The 23,028-nt window shown below is 38.0% G+C and overlaps 1 protein-coding gene and 1 pseudogene across 2 annotated transcripts; both read left to right on the top strand.

Moving 5' to 3' along the window:
• Positions 1 to 294: 294 nt before the first annotated feature.
• On the top strand, positions 295 to 5,130 carry LOC130241410 (zinc finger protein 239-like). Of its 2 annotated transcripts, none has more exons than XM_056473152.1 (3): positions 295 to 644; positions 1,147 to 1,297; positions 1,441 to 5,130. In XM_056473152.1, exons 2-3 carry the CDS (start codon positions 1,198 to 1,200, stop codon positions 2,265 to 2,267), a joined length of 927 nt encoding a protein of 308 aa, XP_056329127.1. In that variant the 5' UTR covers positions 295 to 644; positions 1,147 to 1,197; the 3' UTR covers positions 2,268 to 5,130. The 2 variants fall into 2 exon arrangements, with proteins under 2 accessions (XP_056329127.1, XP_056329126.1); XM_056473151.1 differs by having other exon boundaries at positions 296 to 644; positions 1,144 to 1,297.
• Positions 5,131 to 6,688: 1,558 nt separating this feature from the next.
• The window catches only part of LOC130242028 (zinc finger protein 721-like), a 31,451-nt pseudogene continuing 15,111 nt past the window's right edge, over positions 6,689 to 23,028 (top strand).

Here is a 23,028-nt window from a genome sequence, read left to right as displayed (position 1 = left end):
TTTTCCGTAAAGCAAGCAAAATTATCTGCCAATGGAGTAAGTAAAATGATCTTATTTTCATTTTCAAATGTAGGTATTTGGGCTATAAACAAGACAGAGTTTTAGGAAAACCATTTTTTGCATTATTCATGTATGAATAATTGTTATGAATACAATTAATCTTTGTTATACCTCCAAACATCAGACTTTTTTGTGCCCAAATGTTCAAAACTATTTGTTACAGGCCTTAAAAACACATGGAAAGATACACATTTACATTTACATTTAGTCATTTAGTAGATGCTTTTATCCAAAGCGATTTACAAATGAGGAAAAGGAAGCAATTTACACAACTATAAGAGCAGCAGTGAACAAGTGCTGTAGGCAAGTTTCAGGTGTGTAAAGTCTAAGAAGCAAAGCATTAGTAGTGTAAAATTTATTTACATATTTGTAGATTGAATGTGAGAGTTCAGGAAAGTGATTTCTTCCCTCTTAGGGATGGAACCACGAGGCGACGTTCATTCACAGAACGCAAGTTTCTGGAGGGCACATACATCTGCAAAAGTGAGAGCAGATAAGAAGGAGCAAAGCCAGAGGTCGCTTTGTAAGCAAACATCAGAGCTTTGAATTTGATGCGGGCAGCAACTGGCAGCCAGTGCAAACGGGTGAGTAGCGGAGTGACATGTGCTCTTTTGGGTTCATCAAAGACCACTCGTGCTGCTGCGTTCTGAAGCTTATTATGGTTAAACTTAGCAGTGACTTTACAAATCAGATGTGTTCTGTAGCTCCCGGTCAACTATATTTCAGACTCAACATTGCATATCTTGCGATACAAACATTGCAGATGCGTCGATGCTGAAACTATATATTGTGCAGTCCTACTGTAGACAATTTAAAAAAATATTTGCTTATATTGACCTTTAATGTTTTAAATAAAAGCTGCTTATATTCTAGCTGAAATAAAACAAGTAAGACTTTCTCCAGAAGAAAAAGCATAGGAAATACTGTGGAAAAAAACCTTGCTCTGTTAAACATCATTTGGCAAATATTTGAAAAAGAAATTCACAGGAGGGCGAATAATTTTGACTTCAACTGTACATTAAATTATGTGTAATAACACTGATTTGGTATAAATTCACTAACTGCTATTTGTATTTACTGTAGCAGATCTTGCGATCCTTCCACAAACTCCAAGAGTAGCAGCTGAAATCTGACATAATGGTGGAGTTTGAGTTTGTTAAAGTGGAGATTGATGACCTGACGGATCCAGAACCATCCAGAATAAATCATGAAGATGCTGAGGTTACTGAACAAACAGGTTAGTGTCCATATATTGATCTTAAAATGTTCCAAATCACATGTAAAAGACAAGATTGCATTTAGAGAAGAAACATGACTTAAAAAACCCAAAGCCATAATATACTTTCACAATGAACTGATTGATCTGATTCTATATTTTAGATCCCAAGGAAAAGAACGAGCACAGAGCCAGCCTGAATGAGGAAGAGGAAGACTTCAAAACTCTGAGCATAAGAGACAGAGAGCTGTGTGGAAAAAGTGGAGGACTGATGGAAAAGAGTAAACAGCAGAAGAAAACCGATAAAGAAAAAACCGACTGCTTGTGTTTGGAGTGTGGGAAGAGCTTCACTACAGCTGACAACCTGAAACGTCACCGAATGATCCACAATGGAGAAAAACCATACAAGTGCTCCTATTGTGAGAAGAGTTTCACTCAGGCGATAACAATGAGAGTACACGAGCGAATTCACACCGGAGAAAAGCCGTATCACTGTCCTCAATGCGGAGAGAGTTTCAGATATAAGACTTACCTCACTTATCATCTGCATATTCACACCGGAGAAAAGCCGTTCACCTGTACTCAGTGTGGTCACGACTTTAAAAGAGCATCAGGTCTAAAACAACACATGCGAATTCACACGCACGAGAAGGTTTATGCGTGTGCGTTCTGTGAAAATCGATTTTCGCGTCCTGATGATTGTAAACGGCACCAGAAAACACACACTGACGAGAGAGATCATGTGTGTTTGGAGTGTGGGAAGAGCTTTACTAGAGCTGATCATCTGAAAAAACACCAAAGGACTCACACTGGAGAAAAACCCTACAAGTGCTCGTACTGTGAGAAGAGTTTCACTCACTCTTCAAACTTGAAAACACACGAGCTAATTCACACCGGAGAGAGGCCGTATTACTGTCCTCCATGTCAGAAGGGTTTTATACGTTTAAACAGCCTTGAAAATCACATGAAAAAACATCAGAAGTCTTCATAGTGAGGAACAGCTACCTGAAAAATACATTCATGTTAATTATTTGTGAGATTAAACAACTTACATTGGTAAATACATGCACGGAAGATAAGGCTTTCATTAAATGGCTCGTTTCCACTGACTGGTACGGTACGGTACGGTTCGGTTTGGTACGGGTCACCTTTATCAGGCTTGCGTTTCCACTAACAAGGGTACCCTTTTGGTGGGCGTGGTGTATGACAGAAAGTTTCAGTCGACGTCATTCTCGCTGGAGGAAATGTCTACAATAAAGCTGTACGGGTCACTTACATATCATATGAGAAGCACTTCTCTCAAAACAGATGCTTCACACACATAAATACTTGTGTAGAAATGTTTATTACTAACTTTTTAATGAACATGATTTGATTATAACTGCAGATCAATGACAGTGCGAAACAGCCTACTGTAACGTCTGTAATTATATTAAATAACTAAATAAATGAACATATATAAACACATACAGCCCCTTACAGTCTCCGATATGATACCAACTACAGAAGAACTACACACAGCTGACATTTCGTCAGTATTTAGGTTCAAAACAACACAAAATATGGCCCACAGTCAGTGAAAACCTCTTATCTGTGTCTGTAATCTTCAGCAGCACATGTAGCCTCTGTTAGACAGTAATTCCGTCATTCCCGGTTCATATTAGTCCAAAAGGTGAAGATAATAAGTTAGTTATACATGGCATTTTGTTCATGTTTGCTGAATAATAATGTGCTCCTTTTTTCCGGCTTCTCCTTTGTTTCTTTGCGCTTCACTCTCGTTTGTTAGTGTCTGACAGGATCGGGTTTCAAAAGCACGTCAATAATCAAGCGCAGGTTATTATCATCAGCTCAAGAAGTTTGTTATTTCAGATATAATGTTAGACGCGCGCGAGCGCTAGCAAGAAAGCGAAACCGCTCGCGCCTCAGACTGGCTCGTAAAAAACTACGGGGCACAGGGTAAATCTGCTCTTCTTCTTGGCTTTGTGGCTGTTCATCAAGATGACGACAAGGTTTGTTTGAGCCCAGATCGACCATGGCTCGTTATTATATGTATTTATAATTCTGCTAAAATCTCTCGCTGTGTTTTTCAAACATGGCGGGTTTTTTGTTTTCATTCTGGCTTGTTGCGTAAGCGAATGACGTATCTCTGTAAACCAATAGCGTTCAGCTGCGCGTGTGGCTCTGCCTTTTGGTACCCTTTCTCGTGTTTGGTACCCTTTCGAAAGGGTGCCGAAAAAGTGGTACGGTACGGTTCGGTACGCTTTTTGACAGTGGAAACGGCCATAAAAGCGTACCAAACCAAACCGAACCGTACCACTCAGTGGAAACGTGCCTTTAAAAATGGTGATTTGCATTGTTTCTAGTACTTGGTGACTAGTTGTGCATTGATAGATTTGCTCTTCAGTGTTTGGACTTTCAGAAGTGAAAATTAAACCACACTAAACTGAACTTCAACTCTGAAAACTGGACTGACGCTGTTTCAATTGACTATAATCTTCTATGTTATGCTGCGTTGACACAATCTACATCAGGAGTGGGCAAACTCAGTCCTGGAGGGCCGGTGTCCTGCACAGTTTAGCTCCAACTCTAATCACACACCCCTGTTTATAGATTTCTAGTCATCTTGAAGACACCGATTAGCATGTGCAGGTGTGTTTGATTAGTGTTGGAGCTAAACTGTGCAGGACACTGGCCCTCCAGGATCGAGTTTGCCCACCCCTGATCTACATTGTAGAAGCGCTACAGCAGAGAGGTCAAACACAATTCCTGGAGGGCTGCAGCCCTGCACAGTTTAGTTCCAACCCTAATTAAACACAGCTGGTCAAACTAATTAAGTCTTTCAGTCTTGTTTGAAACCTATACAGGTAAGTGTGTTGAAGCAGGGCTGGAACTAAACTGTGCAGGGCTGCGGCCCTCCAGGAATTGAGTTTGACATCCCTGCGCTACAGATATAAAGATGAATTGAATAGTTTTCATCATTAGTCAGGCTGGTTTATGTGTCAGTAGATCTCAACTCAACCGCTTGTACTTTTAATATGTTGTACATTATAACTTAATGATTTTAAATGCTGTCAAATACCTAATATTAATTTTCCTTTGGCTTAGTCTCTGATTTATCAGGGGTCTCCACCAGTGTTTGGGTAAGTTACTATACATTACAATCTTGAGTTACTTCCCAAAAAAGAAACTAGTTGCATTACTTAGGTACTTTTTATAGTAAGTAATGCGTTATATTACTTTTGAGTTACTTTTGTGTTAATTTTTAATTACCTGGCTGAGGCTTAATCTCTGTCTGAACTTGTTTTTTTTTTCTTTCTTTTTGAATAGAGAAGTTCTCAATTAACAATACATAATTTACCTTTAAAGGGCACCTAGGTTAGCCCTTTTTTCAGGTTTAATATAAGTCTTTTGTGTCTCCAGAAAGTGTGTGTAAAGTTTCAGCTCAAAACACCCATCAGATTTTTTATTATACCTTTTATTAAATTACTATTTATACATTTTTTCATTGGGTGGCGGTTTTGGTGTACTACTCCTTTAAGGCTAGTCCTTCCTGCGCACCGTTTCTACGTGCCTTAATCTCATCCCTCCGTCAGACAACAGACAGACTTAAAGGAAGCAGATCTCACGTAGCGTTTGTGAGAAATACTACAGTAAGAACTTTACCAATTAGTATTTATTGTGCAGTTGCATGGCAGGGTCACACAAAGTATACACACACACACACACACACAGACAGACAGAGCGCCCGTTTAGCTTTGCACTCTTTTTGCACGCAAATGTGACAGGATCCAGGTTAATCTCCACTGCTGTATGGATATCTGTTATGTTAATGTACAAAATAAACCTGATTTAACGTCCACAAAGCGGGATTGAAGCGTCTTCTTTTATAATTGTTCTGACACGCGGCTGTGCTGATGAAGTAAAGCTAAGCTAAATGGCTGTAATTCATTACACACCCGCTTTGTTTTAAAACATGTTAAACTTGTGAAACTCACTCTTGATCACGTTTGATGATGATTGATGATCCTAGCGAACTGAACAGATCTTTTATTCCCGGCTGTTTTGCGCTCGTCCTGTCTTGTTGATATGATTATACAGGTGACTACCGGGACATGTTAATGCACGCAGCTGTCAATCAATATTGGTGGGCGGGGGGACCACACTCCTACGTAAAGTAGCGGTCGATCTGAAAACCACTCCAATTGGTCCACCGTTTTTATGTTGTTAAATTTGAAAAAAAAAAAGCACTGGGTGTGTTTATTTCACCCCAATATGACGGTCTATACACCATACATGCACATATGTCTGTCCAAACAGCTTGAAAAGTAGATTTTTCACCATAGGTGCCCTTTAAAGAACATCAAAAAATTCTATTTTAGGATAATGTTATCTGAGAACTTCCTGACCCCAGAGCTCTACATGCCGTAAATACAGATTATTGTAACTATACAGATAAACTAATGTGTTTGCTGCTTTTGTACTACTTGTCCTAAGTAAAATCACTGTCCATTAAGACTATAATCCACTTTTCCTTTTTTTGATGCTTTCAAAATATTCAACCCATTTTCTCATTGACTGCGTGATCCATTCTGACTACTTTCATTTTAATTCAGCAATTTATTTTAAAAGACAATTAATTACACTAAAATAATCAATATACTCACATATTATACCTTATTTTCTAAAGTAATGTGTTACTTTACTCGTTAAGTCTAGTAATGTTATTAGGTAACCCGTGTTACTTGTAATGCATCACCCACAACACAGGTCTGCCCTTCCAGCTGCAACCCATCTCTGGGAAATATCCATACACACTCATTCACTACGGACAATTCAGCCTACCCAATTCACCTGTACCACATGTCTTTGGACTGTGGGGGAAACCAGAGCACCCGGAGGAAACCCACGTAAGGAGAACATGCAAACTCCACACAGAAACGCCAACTGACCCAGCCGAGGCTCAAACCAGCGACCTTCTTGCTGTGAAGTGACAGCACTACCTACTGTGCCACTGCGTTGCCCTGCAATATTTCAAGAGCAATTAATTACATGAATAAAAACCATATTATTTCATTTACCAGAAACAAAAATATAACATTACACTGAATTCATTATTTTTTTTGTGTGCCATCCTTAAGATTTGGTGCGGCCTCTTCTGGCCACCCCTCAGAAAATTTTCTGGGGGCGCCATTGGACAAAGGACAGAACAAAATACAAACACATATAATTAACTGCTTTTAAATGTTGGAATTAAAAAATATGATTTTGAATATAGTACTAAATAATAGCAAAATTAATATCGTTTCTCTTACGTTTTTCTGACTATAAACGCATTGTCTGTCCATTGTGGTCCTGTAGGTGGCGGTAGTACACCTGAAGTTGGTTTGTCACCCACAATAATGTGTCAGAAGAAGATAACGAGGAACGGTTGATTGTTTACTATTTTGTTTCGTTGTTTATAACATGTTTTCAGTCTCTGTGTTGGGATTTACTGAGTTTGACTTAAGCCGTTTTGAGAGGTGAGGTGTTTTAATATTAATTAGCGTTAAAATAATTTAGTAATGACACTAATTTCAGTCGGTTTGATAAATGATGCTCATGATACTATACTGTAACAACGAGGTAAAGTTGCTTTTATATTCGCACATTCTGACTTTCCCCTCATCTAAAGTTAACTTAATATAACTTAAAATAAATAAATCTTTGCTAATTATAAATAGGGAAATCATCTGATCAAAGTACATTGTTCACAGTCAAATAAATAGTGCTAATGTTGTTTTAAAGTCATTAGCGATATATATATATATATATATATATATATATATATATATATATATATATATATATATACACACACACACACACACACACACACACACACACACACACATATATATATATATATATATATATATATATATATATATATATATATATATATATATATATATATATATATATATATTTATTTTTATTTATTTTTTTATTATTATTATCTTTACCTAGAGAAAAATGTTGAGGTATGGAAAGTTATTGATTTGTGATAAATGAATAGAAATAATCTTGAAATATATTTTACTAAACTGAAAATACATAATTAAAAGCATTAACTCAGTGTTTCTCAACCCTGTTCCTGGAGGCACACCAACAGTACATATTTTAGATGTCTCCCTTTTCTGACCCATTAACTTCAGGTGTTGGAGTCTCTTCTGATGTTATGATAAGTTGATTCAGGTGTGTTTGATTAGGGAGAGGTTGAAAATGTGTACTGTTGGTGTGCCTTCAGGAACAGGGTTGGGAAACACTGCATTAACTGCATGATAACATGCACTTAATATTTTTTTAAATATTGCATTTCATCGAATAAAATATTACAGTTTTTTTATTATTATTATTATTATTATTATTAAACAGTGTGACCCAATTGGATTCAAATATTTGCTACTGCTTTAAAAATAATGCTAAAATATAAATCTTTTGTCTAGGGTCAGTTGTCATCAAACCATATTGTCACTATTCACTGTGTAAATTGTTGCATTTTTTTTTTGTGATTTATGTATCATGACACCATATATATATATATATATTAACAGATTTTATTGTTTAACAGATCATGTGATTCTCACACAAATCTGGAAATACATGATGGTGCATATAGAAGATCCATACCTGATGCTTAGCAGAAAGTCTCTGCCCACTACAACAACAAGCCCCGCCTCCTGACATGAGCCACGCCTACATTAACGAGAATCTCTAGGAGTAGCATCAGAAATCTGACAAACTATGATAAAGATGGCATTTATTAAACAGGAGATCGATGACCTGAGTGATCCAGAACCATCCAGAATGAATCATGAAGATACTGAGAAGCAAACAGGTTGGTGTTTAATTGTTGATACCTAATTATTGGTTGTAGAGTAACATTATGGTTCATAAAATGTCATTTCAGCACAACAGGTTCTTTTCAGTCAGACAGTTTTGTTTAGCTTTTTTTTACAGCATTAAAAGCACACAAGTGCAGGCTGCAATTCAACATTAAAAACGACAACATTAACCTACATACACAGTTACAAGTTACATTACAGTATAATGCAGTCATTTAATGCACAATTAATGATGTTTAATCTGTATTGAAAGTACATAAGAACAGGTTGGATTCGATGAATAACCGTTAAGGCTTATTTTGTAGCGTTTATTAAAGACATTTGGATTTTTTATACTATAAAAAATATAAGTTAACTATAAGTTACACAATGGATCATAAGTTTAACTATAAGTTAAAATATTACATTTGTGTCCATGACTCTGGGTCTATAGAGAATGTAAGTTATGCAAAAGCTCCAACAAAGCAAAAGCAAACCCTTAGTTCTGATGTAAAAAAAAAAAAGTGTATCTGCATGTTATTAATATTGGATAAAAATGATGGGTTGTTGTAACCCAACATTGGTTTTATCCAAGTTTGACCCAGTGTTGGGGTAAAGCATCCTAGCATGTTTTCGAGTGTATAATCTAGTTAAATATTAAATATAAACTAGATTAAATAAAAGAAACAAATGAGGAAAAAATGGGTTCTATATTTTTAAGGAGGTCTTAATCGGATGCAAATATTGAAAAATCAAATGTAAAATGACACCTCACAGTCTTCTTTAAGCTCCACATTTAACAAGTTATTTTAAATGACCCTGAATGCTTTGAACTCCATATGTTTAACAGAAAAAAATACACATGTGAATTATAAAATGTAGTAATTCCACAACGGGTAAACTTTTAGTCTAACAATTAATTGACAATTAATCTACAAATGCCATGCATTCTAAACTGCCACCTGATCATCTATTAATATCTACATGATATTAAATATTAAACATTAATATCTACATGACTGTGATGTGACTATTGCAGATTTGCACGTTGCAGTGACGATACTGAAACAATATATTTACAAGCTTCCATTCCCACTCTCTTTATAATGCATTTAAATTCACTAATACACACATAATAAACAGAACAAACCTTAAGATACTCAAAGATGTTAAATCAGATTTCAGTAGATTTTTTTTATCCTCCTTGGTATGATTTCAAATGCATAATATGTATATTTTAGACTGGATGACAACCCCCTACACCCTTCATCCCTTCAAATGGATTAGGGCACAGTCTTTACATTACTTTTGAATTACATTTGCTTTCCTTTTTGTCTTATTAGTTACGTAAAATCACTGTGCATTAAGACTAAAATCCCCATTTTCTTTTCTTACATGCATCAAAAATAGTGAGAATACTTCCATCACAGAAAAGTAAAGCTCTGCCATCTTGATTTCCATCTGTTCCTGCAGGGAGCTCATTCTCTTATTGAGTGCAGGACTCAACATGACTATGTTAGGTAGGGCTGCACGATATTGGAAAAATGTAACATTGCGGTATTTTTTATTGTGCGATATATATTGCAATAGGTGAGTGCGTATGTATCTACAAGCATAGATCAATACAATAAAGTAAACGATATAAATTAAATAAACAGCATTTTATTTTTTAGAGTAGTTGAACTGTATTCAGGTATACAGTAATTGAAAAATCACATGTAAAATAATACCGCATAGCCTTCGTTTTATAAACAATTGAATAAAATTAATCATTAGTCATTTGTGAAAGTTCCAAACGGTGAAATTTCTGATCCCTGAATGTTTTTAAAACCTTCACACAGTAACAGACTTAAATAAAACTTGCAAAATTATTAATTATAATCCAAACATGCATATATACAGCAACATTGTCGCCACTGGCTTGCTTTGTTTGGGACTTATGGAGCTGTGCATCGATGGATGGACTTTCAGTAGTGATAATTAAACCACAGTGAACTGAACTAAACTGAACTTCAACTCTAAAAACTGGACTGACACAGTATCAATTAACTAAAACGTCTATGTTAAGCTGCTTTGATCTACATTGTAAAAAAGCGCTATATATAAACACGAATTTGATTGAACATTGCGTATACTCGCGATGTGACTATTGCGAATGATCACATTGCGATATCGATGCTGAAATGATATATTGTGCAGCCCTAATGTTAGGGTTAATTTTGCAATTATTTTTTGAAGTTGATTATATAAGGCAAAAAGTAATTCACATTGCATATGTAATAAAGTAACTTCAACGTAACTAGGGTAATTTCAATTCAGCAATGATTTTATTAAGTTACTTAAAGGGCACCTATGGTAAAAAATCTACTTTTCAAGCTGTTTGGACAGACATATGTGCATGTATGGTGTATAGACCGTCATATTGGGGTGATATAAACACACCCAGTGCTTTTTTTTCAATTTAACAACATAAAAACGCTGGACCAATTGGAGCGGTTTTCAGATCGACCGCAACTTTACGTAGGAGAGCGGTCCCTCCGCCCACCAATATTGATTGACAGGCGCGTCATCATATCCTCAGTTTGTTGATTCACGTCCGCCATTTTCAGCGTGAGTCGAAGCGATATCACTAAAGGAACACCGTTGCTCTATTTTTAGATGCAAGGCTCATTGGGCTCAACACAAGAGCAATATTCTCCACATTATCGCTCTAATCGGAATTATTGGTTGTATCTTTAGGTAGGTTTGCAAACATGTGTACTTCTCATCGAGTCTACCTTATACTTCAGCCGTTTGCATTTCTCGCGATCCCAGAAGCTCCCTGTGATCTTAACTAGCATGCGTTTTACAATTCTAAACATCGGTTTCTATCAGGGTACACTCAAGTCGACGACTGGGCGCCGCGGGCCGCTGCAGAGACCTATGTTTAGAATTTAAAAATGCGTGGCGCGACGATTCGGGACACTTCATGTTTCTGCCGCGCCACAGAGAGTGTCTGGTGTGCCGTGTCGCGGCTTCGAGCGGCGCATCCGGTGCCTCAGTCAAAGTTAATTCAGCATGCGTGGTTATTAGTTTCTGTGTACAAGCTCAGCACTTGAAACTAGCACACAGTTGGCTGTAAAACTGTACAAAGACACAAATGATTTTGTACTCTCTGCTTGGTCTGTGTCAGAGTCGTACATGTACGACTGAATGCGGATCCTCTCACTCCTTCTCCTTCTCTGAGTCTTCCTGTCAAACGCAGAGCAGGATAGCTCATGGCCCCGCCCCCTTGTTACGTTGGCGGGAAGCCGAAACTAATTTACATGTGAAGCAACACACCCCTAAATCAGCGAACTGTGGACACGCCCCCAACATGACACTTTTTAACACATTATAATAAAAAATCTGAATTGTGTTTTGAACTGAACCTAAACTGGCACACTCAGAAGAACCAGAATATTAATATTAAATCATAAAAAAGAGGTAAACTATGTGCCCTTTAAGCTAAAAAGTAACTCACATTACATATTTATAAAAGTAACTTTTAATGTAATGCATTACTTCACTCTTCACTTAGAAAACTTGCTTTACATGTAATGGGTTACCCCCAACACTGTCCAAGTGTAGTGTTTTTGTTATTTGCATTCACACAGTGTCTGAAATGAACATAATTTAAATTATCTGTATGCCTCTAAATGTAGCACAATCAATAAAGCTGACGTTGAATATGTTTATATTAGACTGGATGGAAGTGATGGAGCAAAGCCAAAAACTGAACGAAGCAGAAGACGAGGAAGAAGACATCAAAACGCAAGCAACAGAAGAGGAAAAGCTGCACATCTGCTCGCAGTGCGGAAAGAGTTTCAACCAAAAGAGCAACCTGAACATACACATGCGGATACACACCGGGGAGAAGCCGCACTCTTGCCGTCAATGTGGGAAGAGCTTCACCTTCGCGTCCGGTCTGAGTTATCATCTGCTCGTTCACTCCGGAGAAAAGCCGTTTCGCTGCGATCAGTGTCCCAGAAAGTTCATTTCAGCCTCGCATCTCAAACAACACATGATCGTTCATACTAACGAGAAGCCGTACGCGTGCTCTGTGTGCGGAAAGAGTTTTTCCTGCTTGTGTTATTACAAACAGCATCAGAAAACTCATGATGAAGTGAGGGATCATGTGTGCTGTGATTGTGGGAAGAGCTTTAAAACGGCTCTCCAGCTGAAAAGGCACCAGATTGTTCACACTGGCGAAAGACCCTACAAGTGCTCGTACTGTGAGAAGAGTTTCAATCAGTCCGGACACCTTAAAGTGCACGAGCGAATTCACACTGGGGAAAGGCCGTATCACTGCACTCAGTGTGGAAAGACATTCAAATGCACAAACACGTTCAGTAATCATCTGCGGGTTCACTCGGAGGAAAGGGCGTATAAATGTGATCAGTGCGGGAAAGACTTTACAACGTCGTCAAATCTGAAACAGCACCTGAAGGTTCATTTAGACGAGAAGCCGCACTTGTGCTCCGTCTGTGGGAAGGGATTTTCAAGGCTGGCCAATTGTAGAAAGCACCAGAAAATACATAATGATGTGAGAGTTCGAGTGTGTTGAGACTGTTTTGGGGCTTAAAAGAAAGAGAGAAATTAGCCCATGACTTTAGTGGTCAGCAGGAGATAGTAAAGTTTGGCCACCAGGGGGTGACAACACCATTTTTCAATGGACGACATGTGAAAACGTAATATTTGAAGTAACTCATGGGCATATCGCAGTGAACAGCACGAGTTGAATCTGAAACCTCAGAAACTGGGCGGCAAATTGTCTGTCATGGAACTGGCTTGAGGGCTTATACCATCACGATAACAGAGCGCCCATTGACTTGAATAGCTGCATCAATACTTTGGCTGCAGAATTTCTGGTACCCTTCAGCTAACTAGTAAATGACTAATAAAGTTAAACAATGGGGTTTTACAGCGGGAACGGCCTCACGAGACTTTTGAATGACTTCTCTACATGGTCATGTGCTCGCCTTGGACATATCCTGCCAGATGTACAATTTCATAGAGACAAAGAGAAAATAATGCATACGAATGAAAGACAAACTCTTAAAATGTCAAAACTAAGGCAGATGTATCGTTGAATAATACGCCATGGTTTTCCTTATCTGCTATGTTTATTCCATCCAACCAGGTTAATTAATGTGTTGTTTTAACCCTTATTGCAGATTAAAATTATCTGTATGTCTGAAATGTATGATGTCTGGTATTGAACGAAAGCTAGTGACATTTGCAATACATTGGTGTAAATGAAAAACTAGTAGCCCAAACAGTATTCGTCTTGTAACCTTTGATGTGATGTAGTCACAAACTTACCACGAGAATTCTACATGCAGTCTGTTAATTATTGACCCTTTCTACGATGGTACGGGGCGTGGCCCTGCCCTTCATGGCAACTGCTCATTGGAAGACAGTGCCATGGGGATGGACCAAACCAGGTCACTTAAAAACACCCTGCAACAAAGGAACTTTGCTTTTTGCATTAGCTGGCTTGCACATGCTATTGCTTTCTGGCCCCGTTCGCCTGCTCGGACACTGTGCCGCCACGCGATTGGGTCACCACGTACTCTCCATGCAAACCTCTCAAGTTTCGGGACCGCAGAAACCGCACGAACTTCCGCAAACCGACTCTCGGCAGTCAGTCACCTCGGTAACCCAGAACGACCCACACACGAGCGAGGGAATCCCAATGACGTCCCCGAAGCCACCAGCCAATCAGGAGCACCGTGTTTCCCCGAGGCCAGCCGGCGAGGGAAATTCGACTTCGGCAAAAAGGGCGCAAGTACCACAAGCTAATGTTGTCTCTTGCTGATCTGGTGCAGACTGATCTTAAGCAGTTAAAGATAAGCCATATCTCTGCTTTTGTGGTTTCACAGGTGTTATTCTAAGATCTTGTAAGAAGTATTAGAATTAATTTGGGACGGTTGTTCAACTCATCTTACATCCTTTGAACTGCCTCTGTGTGTATGTGTGTGAATGTGTGTGTGCGTTTGTTTGTTGTTTGTTTATTACGTAGTTAGTTTCATGTATCGTAGTGTAGCTCAATAAATCTTTGTTCTCATTTTGTAAGAACTGTATTCTTGTTTATGTGCTTCTAAGTCATTGCCTCGAGCTGTAGATCTTGTTACTTTGCTAAAAGTTAACCCAATACTGTGTTATGTTATTATCGTTGTTCACGTAAATAATATTAACAAGATTGGCAAGATACAATGTCTTCTATTTGCAGGACAAATGGTAGATAAAGTGTGAATCTTTTAATCTGATTCAGTCTGACTCAATTGAGTCGAATCAATGATTCGAATCTTCAAGATCCGGTTCATTGAAATGAGCTAATAAATCCCTGATTGATCTTAAAACGTAGGTTGATCCCCTACATATTTTATTAAGGACTTTTTTGTCCCTTTATTAATCAGGAGGTCACCACCGCGGAATGAACTGCCAAGTATTCTAGCATAAGTCTTACATAGCGGATGCCCTTCCAACCTCATCCCAATACTGGAAAACACCTATACATTCACACACATACACTACGGCCAATTTAGTTTCTTCAATTCACCTATAGATGAATTACCATGTTTGTAAACATTCAGGATGCATGCGCATCGAGGTTGCAGAAAAAACGGGAGTGCTAGCATTTACAGCGAGGGAATGGCATCCGATGCAGTACAAAGTTTGTTGTTGTATTAGAGACAAGTTATATTGGTTACATAATATTAACATAATGCTTTCAGCGTATTATAACAGCTCGTCACCCAATAATAAGCACCGTTATTTGACAGGCACAGCATATCTGACAGGTCCATTTGCGATAGCACCCTCCCAGTGGATATTGGAAAAGATGAAATGGCCAAGCAACCAGCCCCAAATATAAAACTATCTCATTGAAACTCCAAGTGATTTTACAAGAGAGAAGTTAAAGGTCTACAAGTTTTTGGATGCCTGTGTGGTCATGTGCAAGAAATAATGCTTCATGACGACCAGATTCAAAACTTTGTAGAGCTAAAAACCGAGGTTCTGCCTAGCCAAAGACAAGGAAAGAAGACGGAGCTATACAAGGCCTGGGTAATCATCAACAAGCAAAACAACTGCATTCTGACAGCGAACTACACCTGTACAGCAGGTATGTGAACTTTTTCTCTCTTAGCATTCAGAGTCCGCAGTTTAGTTCACCATATTTAACTGTTTTTGCTGAAATTACTGCTGCAATCAAAACGAGTAATGAGTATGATTCAGCATAGCGTGAACTTACCTGATATAAACTGAGAACTGCAGAGTCCAGCATTTCTAATTAGGTCCTCACTCCATTCAGCTCTTCTGATGGCTTTCAGCCAAAGACGTCTGCAGTTGGCATCAAAAGTAGTGCAGTGTACAGTAAAATTTAAGTTTTCTATATTTAGACTTTTGATTTTGGCATCCCACCGTATAACATGTCATGTTTGCTATTGCAACCGGTCTTTTTTTGCAACCAGTATGCACGGTTGAACCCAGGTGCTCCTTCGGGTGCTCCGGTTTCCCCCACAGTCCAAACACATGCGATATCGGTCAATTGGGTAAGCTAATTCGTCCCTAGTGTATGTCTGTGAATGTAAGAGTGAATGGGTGTTTCCCAGTTGTGGGTTGCAGCTGGAAGGCCATCCGGTGCGTAAAACATATGCTAAATAAGTTGGCGGTTCATTCCGCTGTGATGACCCCTAATTAATAAATGGATTAAGCTGAAAAAACCAATGATTAAAATCAAGCATCTCACATTTTGTGTCAGATTTGTCTTGAGTTTGTGAGTCAGTTGTTCTCCCCCCTCTTTCTCCCCTGCTCTCCCAGCCATGCCTACTCCTCCCTCTGCTCACAGAGCTCCACACCCATCATCATGAAGCATCTCTGAAGAAATCCTGAGGCAGACTTGAACTGAAGGAGTGGGGTTTCATAACCCTTTAGAGCTATATGCCAGTCGACATTATAACATCAAGAAGAAAAAGAGGATGAAGACTACACCAACAACTTTGTGAAGGATATAAAGGGTATTTACACCTTTCAACTAGAGGAGAAACTCCAGCATCTGAATCTGTGATGAACAAAGATGCATCCAGAACCATTCAGAAGAAACGATGAAGGAGCTAAAGCAAAACCAGGTTGGTTTCTATCTCAGATTTACCTGCTGTGAAAGAAATGAGCATTTTACTTATGCTAAATAATATTTGCTGACTGATTCATTTGATAATGTTTATTTAACGTTAGATCAGAAGAAAATAAGGGTGCAGAGACAAGAGCCGAATGGACAGGAGAAACTTTGTGACATTAAAACTAAGAGAAGAAAAGCCAGAAAGCTGAAGAAAAATGGTAAATAGCATCAGAAAACAACTAAAGGAAAGAAAGCTCATGTGTGTTTGGAGTGTGGGAAGAGCTTTAATACAGCTGGTTATCTGAAAATCCACAAGAGGATTCACACTGGAGAAAAACCTCACAAGTGCTCATATTGTGAGAAGAGTTTCAGTCGGTCTTCGAGCGTGAAAACACACGAGCGAATTCACACTGGAGAGAAGCCATATACCTGTACTCAGTGTGGAAAGAGTTTCAAATATAAACACAACCTCACTCACCATATTTACGTTCACACTGGAGCTACCGTTCACCTGCACCTACACATGACAATTCACACAAACCACAAGCGTTTTGCATACTCGTTCTGCGGAAAGAGGTTTTCACTCCTCTATCATTGTAGAAAGCACCAGAAAACACACACTGACGAGAGAGATCATGTGTGTTTGGAGTGCGGGAGGAGATTTAATAGAGCCGATCATCTGAAAGTCCACCAGAGAATCCACACCGGAGAAAAACCGTACAAGTGCTCATACTGTGAGAAGAGTTTCAGCTGGTTTGCGAATTCACACGAGCGAATTCACACCGGAGAGACGCCATACTACTGTCCTCCATGTCAGAAAGATTATCGAAGTTCGAGAAGCTTACAAAAACACCTCAGCAGTGAAAACCATAAACTGTGAGTCTCACCATGACATTTTGTCCTTTATTAACCTTCAAAACAACTAATATATGGGCCATTCTTTAACTACGGGCACTTTTAGCTTTGTGAGTTAAGTTGAGTTAAAGAAAACTTGCTCAAAATTAACGTAACAACCTCATAAGTTTAAAAAAATTGTCTAGTTTTAAAGGGCACCTGTGGTAAAAAATCTACTTTTCAAGCTGTTTGGACAGACATATGTGCATGTATGGTGTATAGACTGTCATACTGGGGTGATATAAACACACCCAGTGCTTTTTTTCAATTTAACAACATAAAAAACGGTGGACCAATTGGAGAGGTTTTCAAACCGACCGCAACTTTACGTAGGAGTGCGGTCCCCCCGCCCACCAATATTGATTGACAGGCGCGTCATCATATCCTCAGTTTGCTGATTCACGTCCGCCATTTTCAGCGTGAGTCAAAGCGATATCACTAAAGGAACACCCTAGCTCTATTTTTAGATGCAAGGCTCATTGGGCTCAACACAAGAGCAATATTCTCCACATTATCGCTCTAATCGGAATTATTGGTTGTATCTTTAGGTAGGTTTGCAAACATGTGTACTTCTCATTGAGTCTACCTTATACTTCAGCCGTTTGCATTTCTCGCGATCCCAGAAGCTCCCTGTGATCTTAACTAGCATGCGTTTTACAATTCTAAACATAGGTTTCTATCAGGGTACACTCAAGTCGACGGCTGGGCGCCGCAGACCGCTGCAGAAACCTATGTTTAGAATTCAAAAATGCGTGGCGCGACGATTCGGGACACTTCATGTTTCTGCCGCGCTACAGAGAGTGTCTGGTGTGCCGTGCCGCGGCTTCGAGCGATGCATCCGGTGCCTCAGTCAAAGTTAATTCAGTGTGCGTGGTTATTAGTTTCTGTGTGCAAGCTCGGCACTTGAAACTAGCACACAGTTGGCTGTAAAACTGTACAAAGCCACATATGATTTTGTACTCTCTGCTTGGTCTGTGTCTGAGTCGTACATGTACGACTGAATGGTGATCCTCTCACTCCAGCTTTTTCTCAGTCTGCCTGTCAAACTCTGTTGCAAACGTAGAGCGGGTTAGGTCATGGCCCCGCCCCCTTGTTACGTTGGCGGGAAGCCGAAACTAATTTACATGTGAAGCAACACACCCATAAATCAGCGAACTGTGGACACGCCCCCAACATGACACTTTTTAACACATTATAAAAAAAATTCTGAATTGTGTTTTAAACTGAACCTAAACTGGCACACTCAGAAGAACAATAATATTAATATTAAATCATAAAAAAGAGGTAAACTATGTGCCCTTTAAGATCTGTAAGAGGCCAAACTTAGATAAGAAGAGAAACATTTTTTCCATCGTGAACTGAATAAATCGTCACCGTGGAATTATAAGGATCTGTCTGCGTTCTGAATGATTTTGAGATATTAAGCTTCCAAGTTTTTGCATTCCAGTACCTGTGTAACAATAGATAGTCCTAAAATGTAAACAACCTATAAAAAAACATCCCGAATTGTAAATAAGTTGTCATTTAATAAGAATATGTAAATAACTCAATGTCAGATAGAACCATCTAATTCTAAGGTGACGAAATGTCAATTCCACCACTTAATATACAGCTTTTATCTCAAAATGAAATAAATTATGGCAGGCAAACATTGTCTAGGATCATTTTTGTATTTAGTTTAACCAATCTTTTCACAATATATATAATAATTATACATTTGTCAGTGAAATAAATTAGTTGTATGCTTAATAGGGTATATGCCGAGCTAGTGTTGTTCCCATACTGATAAACTTCCGGTGACCTGTTATTGTTAGTTTTTTTCCATTTTATATGATTCCTTTTACAGCATCGATGTTGTAATGTAATTAAAAATACAATCAGTTAAACAGACTTTGGCATTCATTTAGTTCCTCAAGCGTAAAACGAGACAAAAAGCCGTTAACTCGCACGCGCCCGTCAGAATCGGCAGGCTAGTGCAGAAGCTCCATTGAATACACTGGGGTAAAATAAACGCTCATATTATGAAGACATGGCGGGGGAAAATGTAAACCACAATTTTTTGCTTTATAATATATATATATATATATATTTTTTATGCAAATTTGTGAACCATTTCTGGAAGGATCTAGCCAAATATATTTTTAAAAAGACAAAACGTATTATTTTACATTAAAAGATATTTTTTTATTCTGAAAACAACCCCAACAAATGTCTTGAAGATATTGTTAATCTCTTTATTTTATTGGCAAAGTTTTGCATACACAAACAGAAATTTGCTGAATCCTCTCCCACATTAACAGTTAACAGATCGAGTTCTTTATTTCTATTGTGAAATCGTTGAAAAGCAAAAAAAATCTAAGATATGCATCAATTATTATAACGCGTCCGCTAGTTCGCTTGAGTGCGGACGGCGAATGAGACGTCATCACGGTGTTAACCTAGTTCGTTATGCATTCTATTGACATGACTAAAGACTAAAGGGTTAGTTCACCTAAAAGAAAGAAAATTCGGCCATTTACTCACATGTACTTTTAACAACCTGTTCAACTTGCTTATGTTCGACATAAAAGATGATATTTTGAAGAAAGCTGAAAGTATTTAACGATTGACTTCCTTAGTAGGAAAAAAAATACTATGCAAGTCAATAATTACAGGCTTACAGCTTTCAAAATATCTTTATGAGTAACTGCTGAGGAAGACTAAAGAGTGAGTAAATTCTAATTTTTAGGTAAACACAGTGTCTGCTTTCTGGTGTCATAAGATTTAAACACTACAAACTGAACTACACTGTTCCTATTTACTGTCACCTTTTATGTGAAGCTGCTTTGACACAATCTACATTGTATAAGCGCTATACAAATAAAGGTGAATTGAATTGAATTGAATTGAATCATAATATATAGGCTAACATATAACATTTTGAAAGCAACTTGCCCAACTCTGTCAGGTTAAGCTGCATTTTTAGTGTTATTTTGATAATGTAGGAGAATTTCTGATGCATGCAGAGGGACTTTTATTGTGTACTCACTATACAATCATAAGACTTGTAACCACTATTAAAATATAGGTCACTATTACAATGTTTTTTAACTTTAATTTAAAAAAATAAATTAATATTACTAAAACGGTGAATAATGTAGATTTCTTTGACTATCTGGAAACATCACATATTAAATAGGAAGGCCGATATTACAAAGAAGGGTCATTCAGTGTGTTTCAGACATATGTATTCAATAAGGGAACTCATGTGAGTCTCATGTGATCCTCAGAATAATGGTGGCATGTCATGTGATACATTGACTGTCTGACCCTCTTACAAAAATAAAATCATCTTTAAATATGAATGGACATGTTTGTCTCTTATTCAGTGACAGGTTTGCCATGTTAACTGTTGAAAACCAGCAGAAGCACTGATGAGGAGTCACACACTCATGCAGTGCCTTAAAACTGAAGCACAGCAAATCATTTACTCCATGTGGACAACATGCAATATATTAATGAAGAGGAGAATTTGTCAGATCACATGCAATGCTTTTTGACACAACATATGTTGACCAAGACAAAAACGATCCTCAGCAAAATAACATACACAAGGATAATCATTAACTTTAATGTGCAACGCATGATATAGCCTCCACAAAACGTTAAGCAAATGCTTCATGCCAGCTACAAAATGAACAGTTGAAGTCAAAATTATTAGCCCTCTTGTATATAAATATATATATATATATGTTTTCTTTTTCAAATATTTCCCAGATGATCTTTAACAGAGCAAGAATTTTTTCACAGTATGTCTGATAATATTTTTTCTTCTCGAAAAAGTCTTATTTGTTTTATTTCACCTAGAATAAAAGCAGTTTTTAATTTTGTAAAAAACATTTTAAGGTCAATATTATTAGCCCCCTCAAGCAATATTAGTTTTGGATTGTCTACAGAACAAACTATTATAATATAATATTTAATAGTGATGGGAAGTTCGGATCATTTTACTGACTTGGATCTTTGAGTCTCGTTCATCGAGATGAACGAATCTTTTTTCGAGTCATTTCGTTCATTTGGTTCAATTTGCCAAAATATTATTAAAATGTTACGAATTGCTTCCAAACACACGGGAGTTTACGGAAGAAATAAAAAACGGGATGGTTGCGGGAGATTTCTCTCAAATACGGGATACTCCCAGTATAAAACAAGAGTGATGACAGGTATGCCAACCTGATCTCACGAGAAAACGTAAGTATTTTACGTTTTGACAGTTTAGTGGCTAATTCGTACGAATTCGTACGAGTTCAGTCGTACGAAATGGTACGATTTTAAAAAGGAGGCGTGGCACCTAACCCCGCCCCTAAACCCAACCGTCATTGGAGGATGAGCAAATCGTACTAAATTGTACGAATTAGATCGTACGAATTCGTACGAATTAGCCACTAAAAAAAAAGTTACGAATTGCCGTGAGATTGTGTTGGGTATGCTTACCAGTTTAATAATGATTTGATCTGCTGTAGTTAGAAGACTGTTATATCTTCTAACCGTTATGGCTTATTTTGCGGTTCTGTCGCCATCTTGTGGAAAGAAACATCAACCGTCTTTGGTCTACTACACTATGGCAGGCTAATGGCCGCTCACAAGCTCTCTCAGAAATTGTAAATATTTTAAAATAGTCACTATTCTTACAAATAAACTGCATAATTGCAATCTAAACAACTACATTCTTGACTAAAAAAGCCTCAAAAGTTCATTTTGTTGTCTAACAGCAGTAATATTTGTCACACTGTAGTATCTCTGCTTGTTGGCTGTATGTGGGCGGAGTAATACACAAAGGATAAAGAGGCTGTACAGGTGCTGATATTACTTAAATATCTCACAGCTATCAGCCAATCAGATTCGAGAACCAGACAGAACTGTTGTATAAGCTAATATAACACACAAGTTTCACTTTTTGAAACAGATTATTGAAATAAATGGTCTCGATATTCAAAATTTTTTGGCACATACCTGTAAATGAGGTGAAAACAGGGATGATTAGCATCTGATGGTCATGATATTACCGCCAGACTATTGATGAAACAAGGCATTTATGATGATTGTGACAAATGTACAGTAATTAACATTTATATTTGCTGTTAGAAATAAAGTTTTAGGCATACAGGCATAAATAAGGCCTACAATGAGATCCCTTTGACTTTGGCACATCAACTTTAAAAGCTGATCTCTGTAGTTTTCTGCTGTTAAATCAGACTTCACTTGAACTGATGCTGACTTGATTTATATTTCAGAGCAGATGGAGGAGAATGAGCAAAGAGAAGAACTGAATGAAGAGGACGAGAGACGAAACTTCGAGACTCAAAGAACTAAAACAACACATCTGTACAGCTGTCCTCAGTGTGGAAAGAGTTTCAGAAGAGAAGCCAAGCTGAAAATACACAGAAAGACTCACGCTGGAGAGAAACCGTACACCTGTACTGAATGTGGAAAGAGTTTCTCACAGCTGGACAGTTATAAACAGCACCAGAAAACACATAAAGACGAGAGAGATCATGAGTGTTTGCAGTGTGGGAAGAACTTTACTACAGCTGGAGGTCTGAAAATTCACCAGAGGATTCACACTGGAGAAAAACCTTACAAGTGCTCATATTGTGAGAAGAGTTTCAACCATTCAGGACACTTGAGAGTACATGAACGAGTTCACACTGGAGAAAAGCCGTTTACCTGTACTCAGTGTGGTCATGATTTTAGATCATCATCAAATCTGAAACAACACATGAGAATTCACACAAATGAGAAGCCTTATGCGTGTCTGTACTGTGAAAAGAGATTTTCACAACTGGGTTCTTGTAAACAGCATCAGAAAACAC

The sequence above is a fragment of the Danio aesculapii genome, chromosome 15 (assembly GCF_903798145.1).
Source record: "Danio aesculapii chromosome 15, fDanAes4.1, whole genome shotgun sequence".
NCBI lineage: Eukaryota > Metazoa > Chordata > Actinopteri > Cypriniformes > Danionidae > Danio > Danio aesculapii.
Note: the sequence above shows the minus strand (reverse complement) of the source record. Positions and strands in the feature narration are given on the sequence as shown.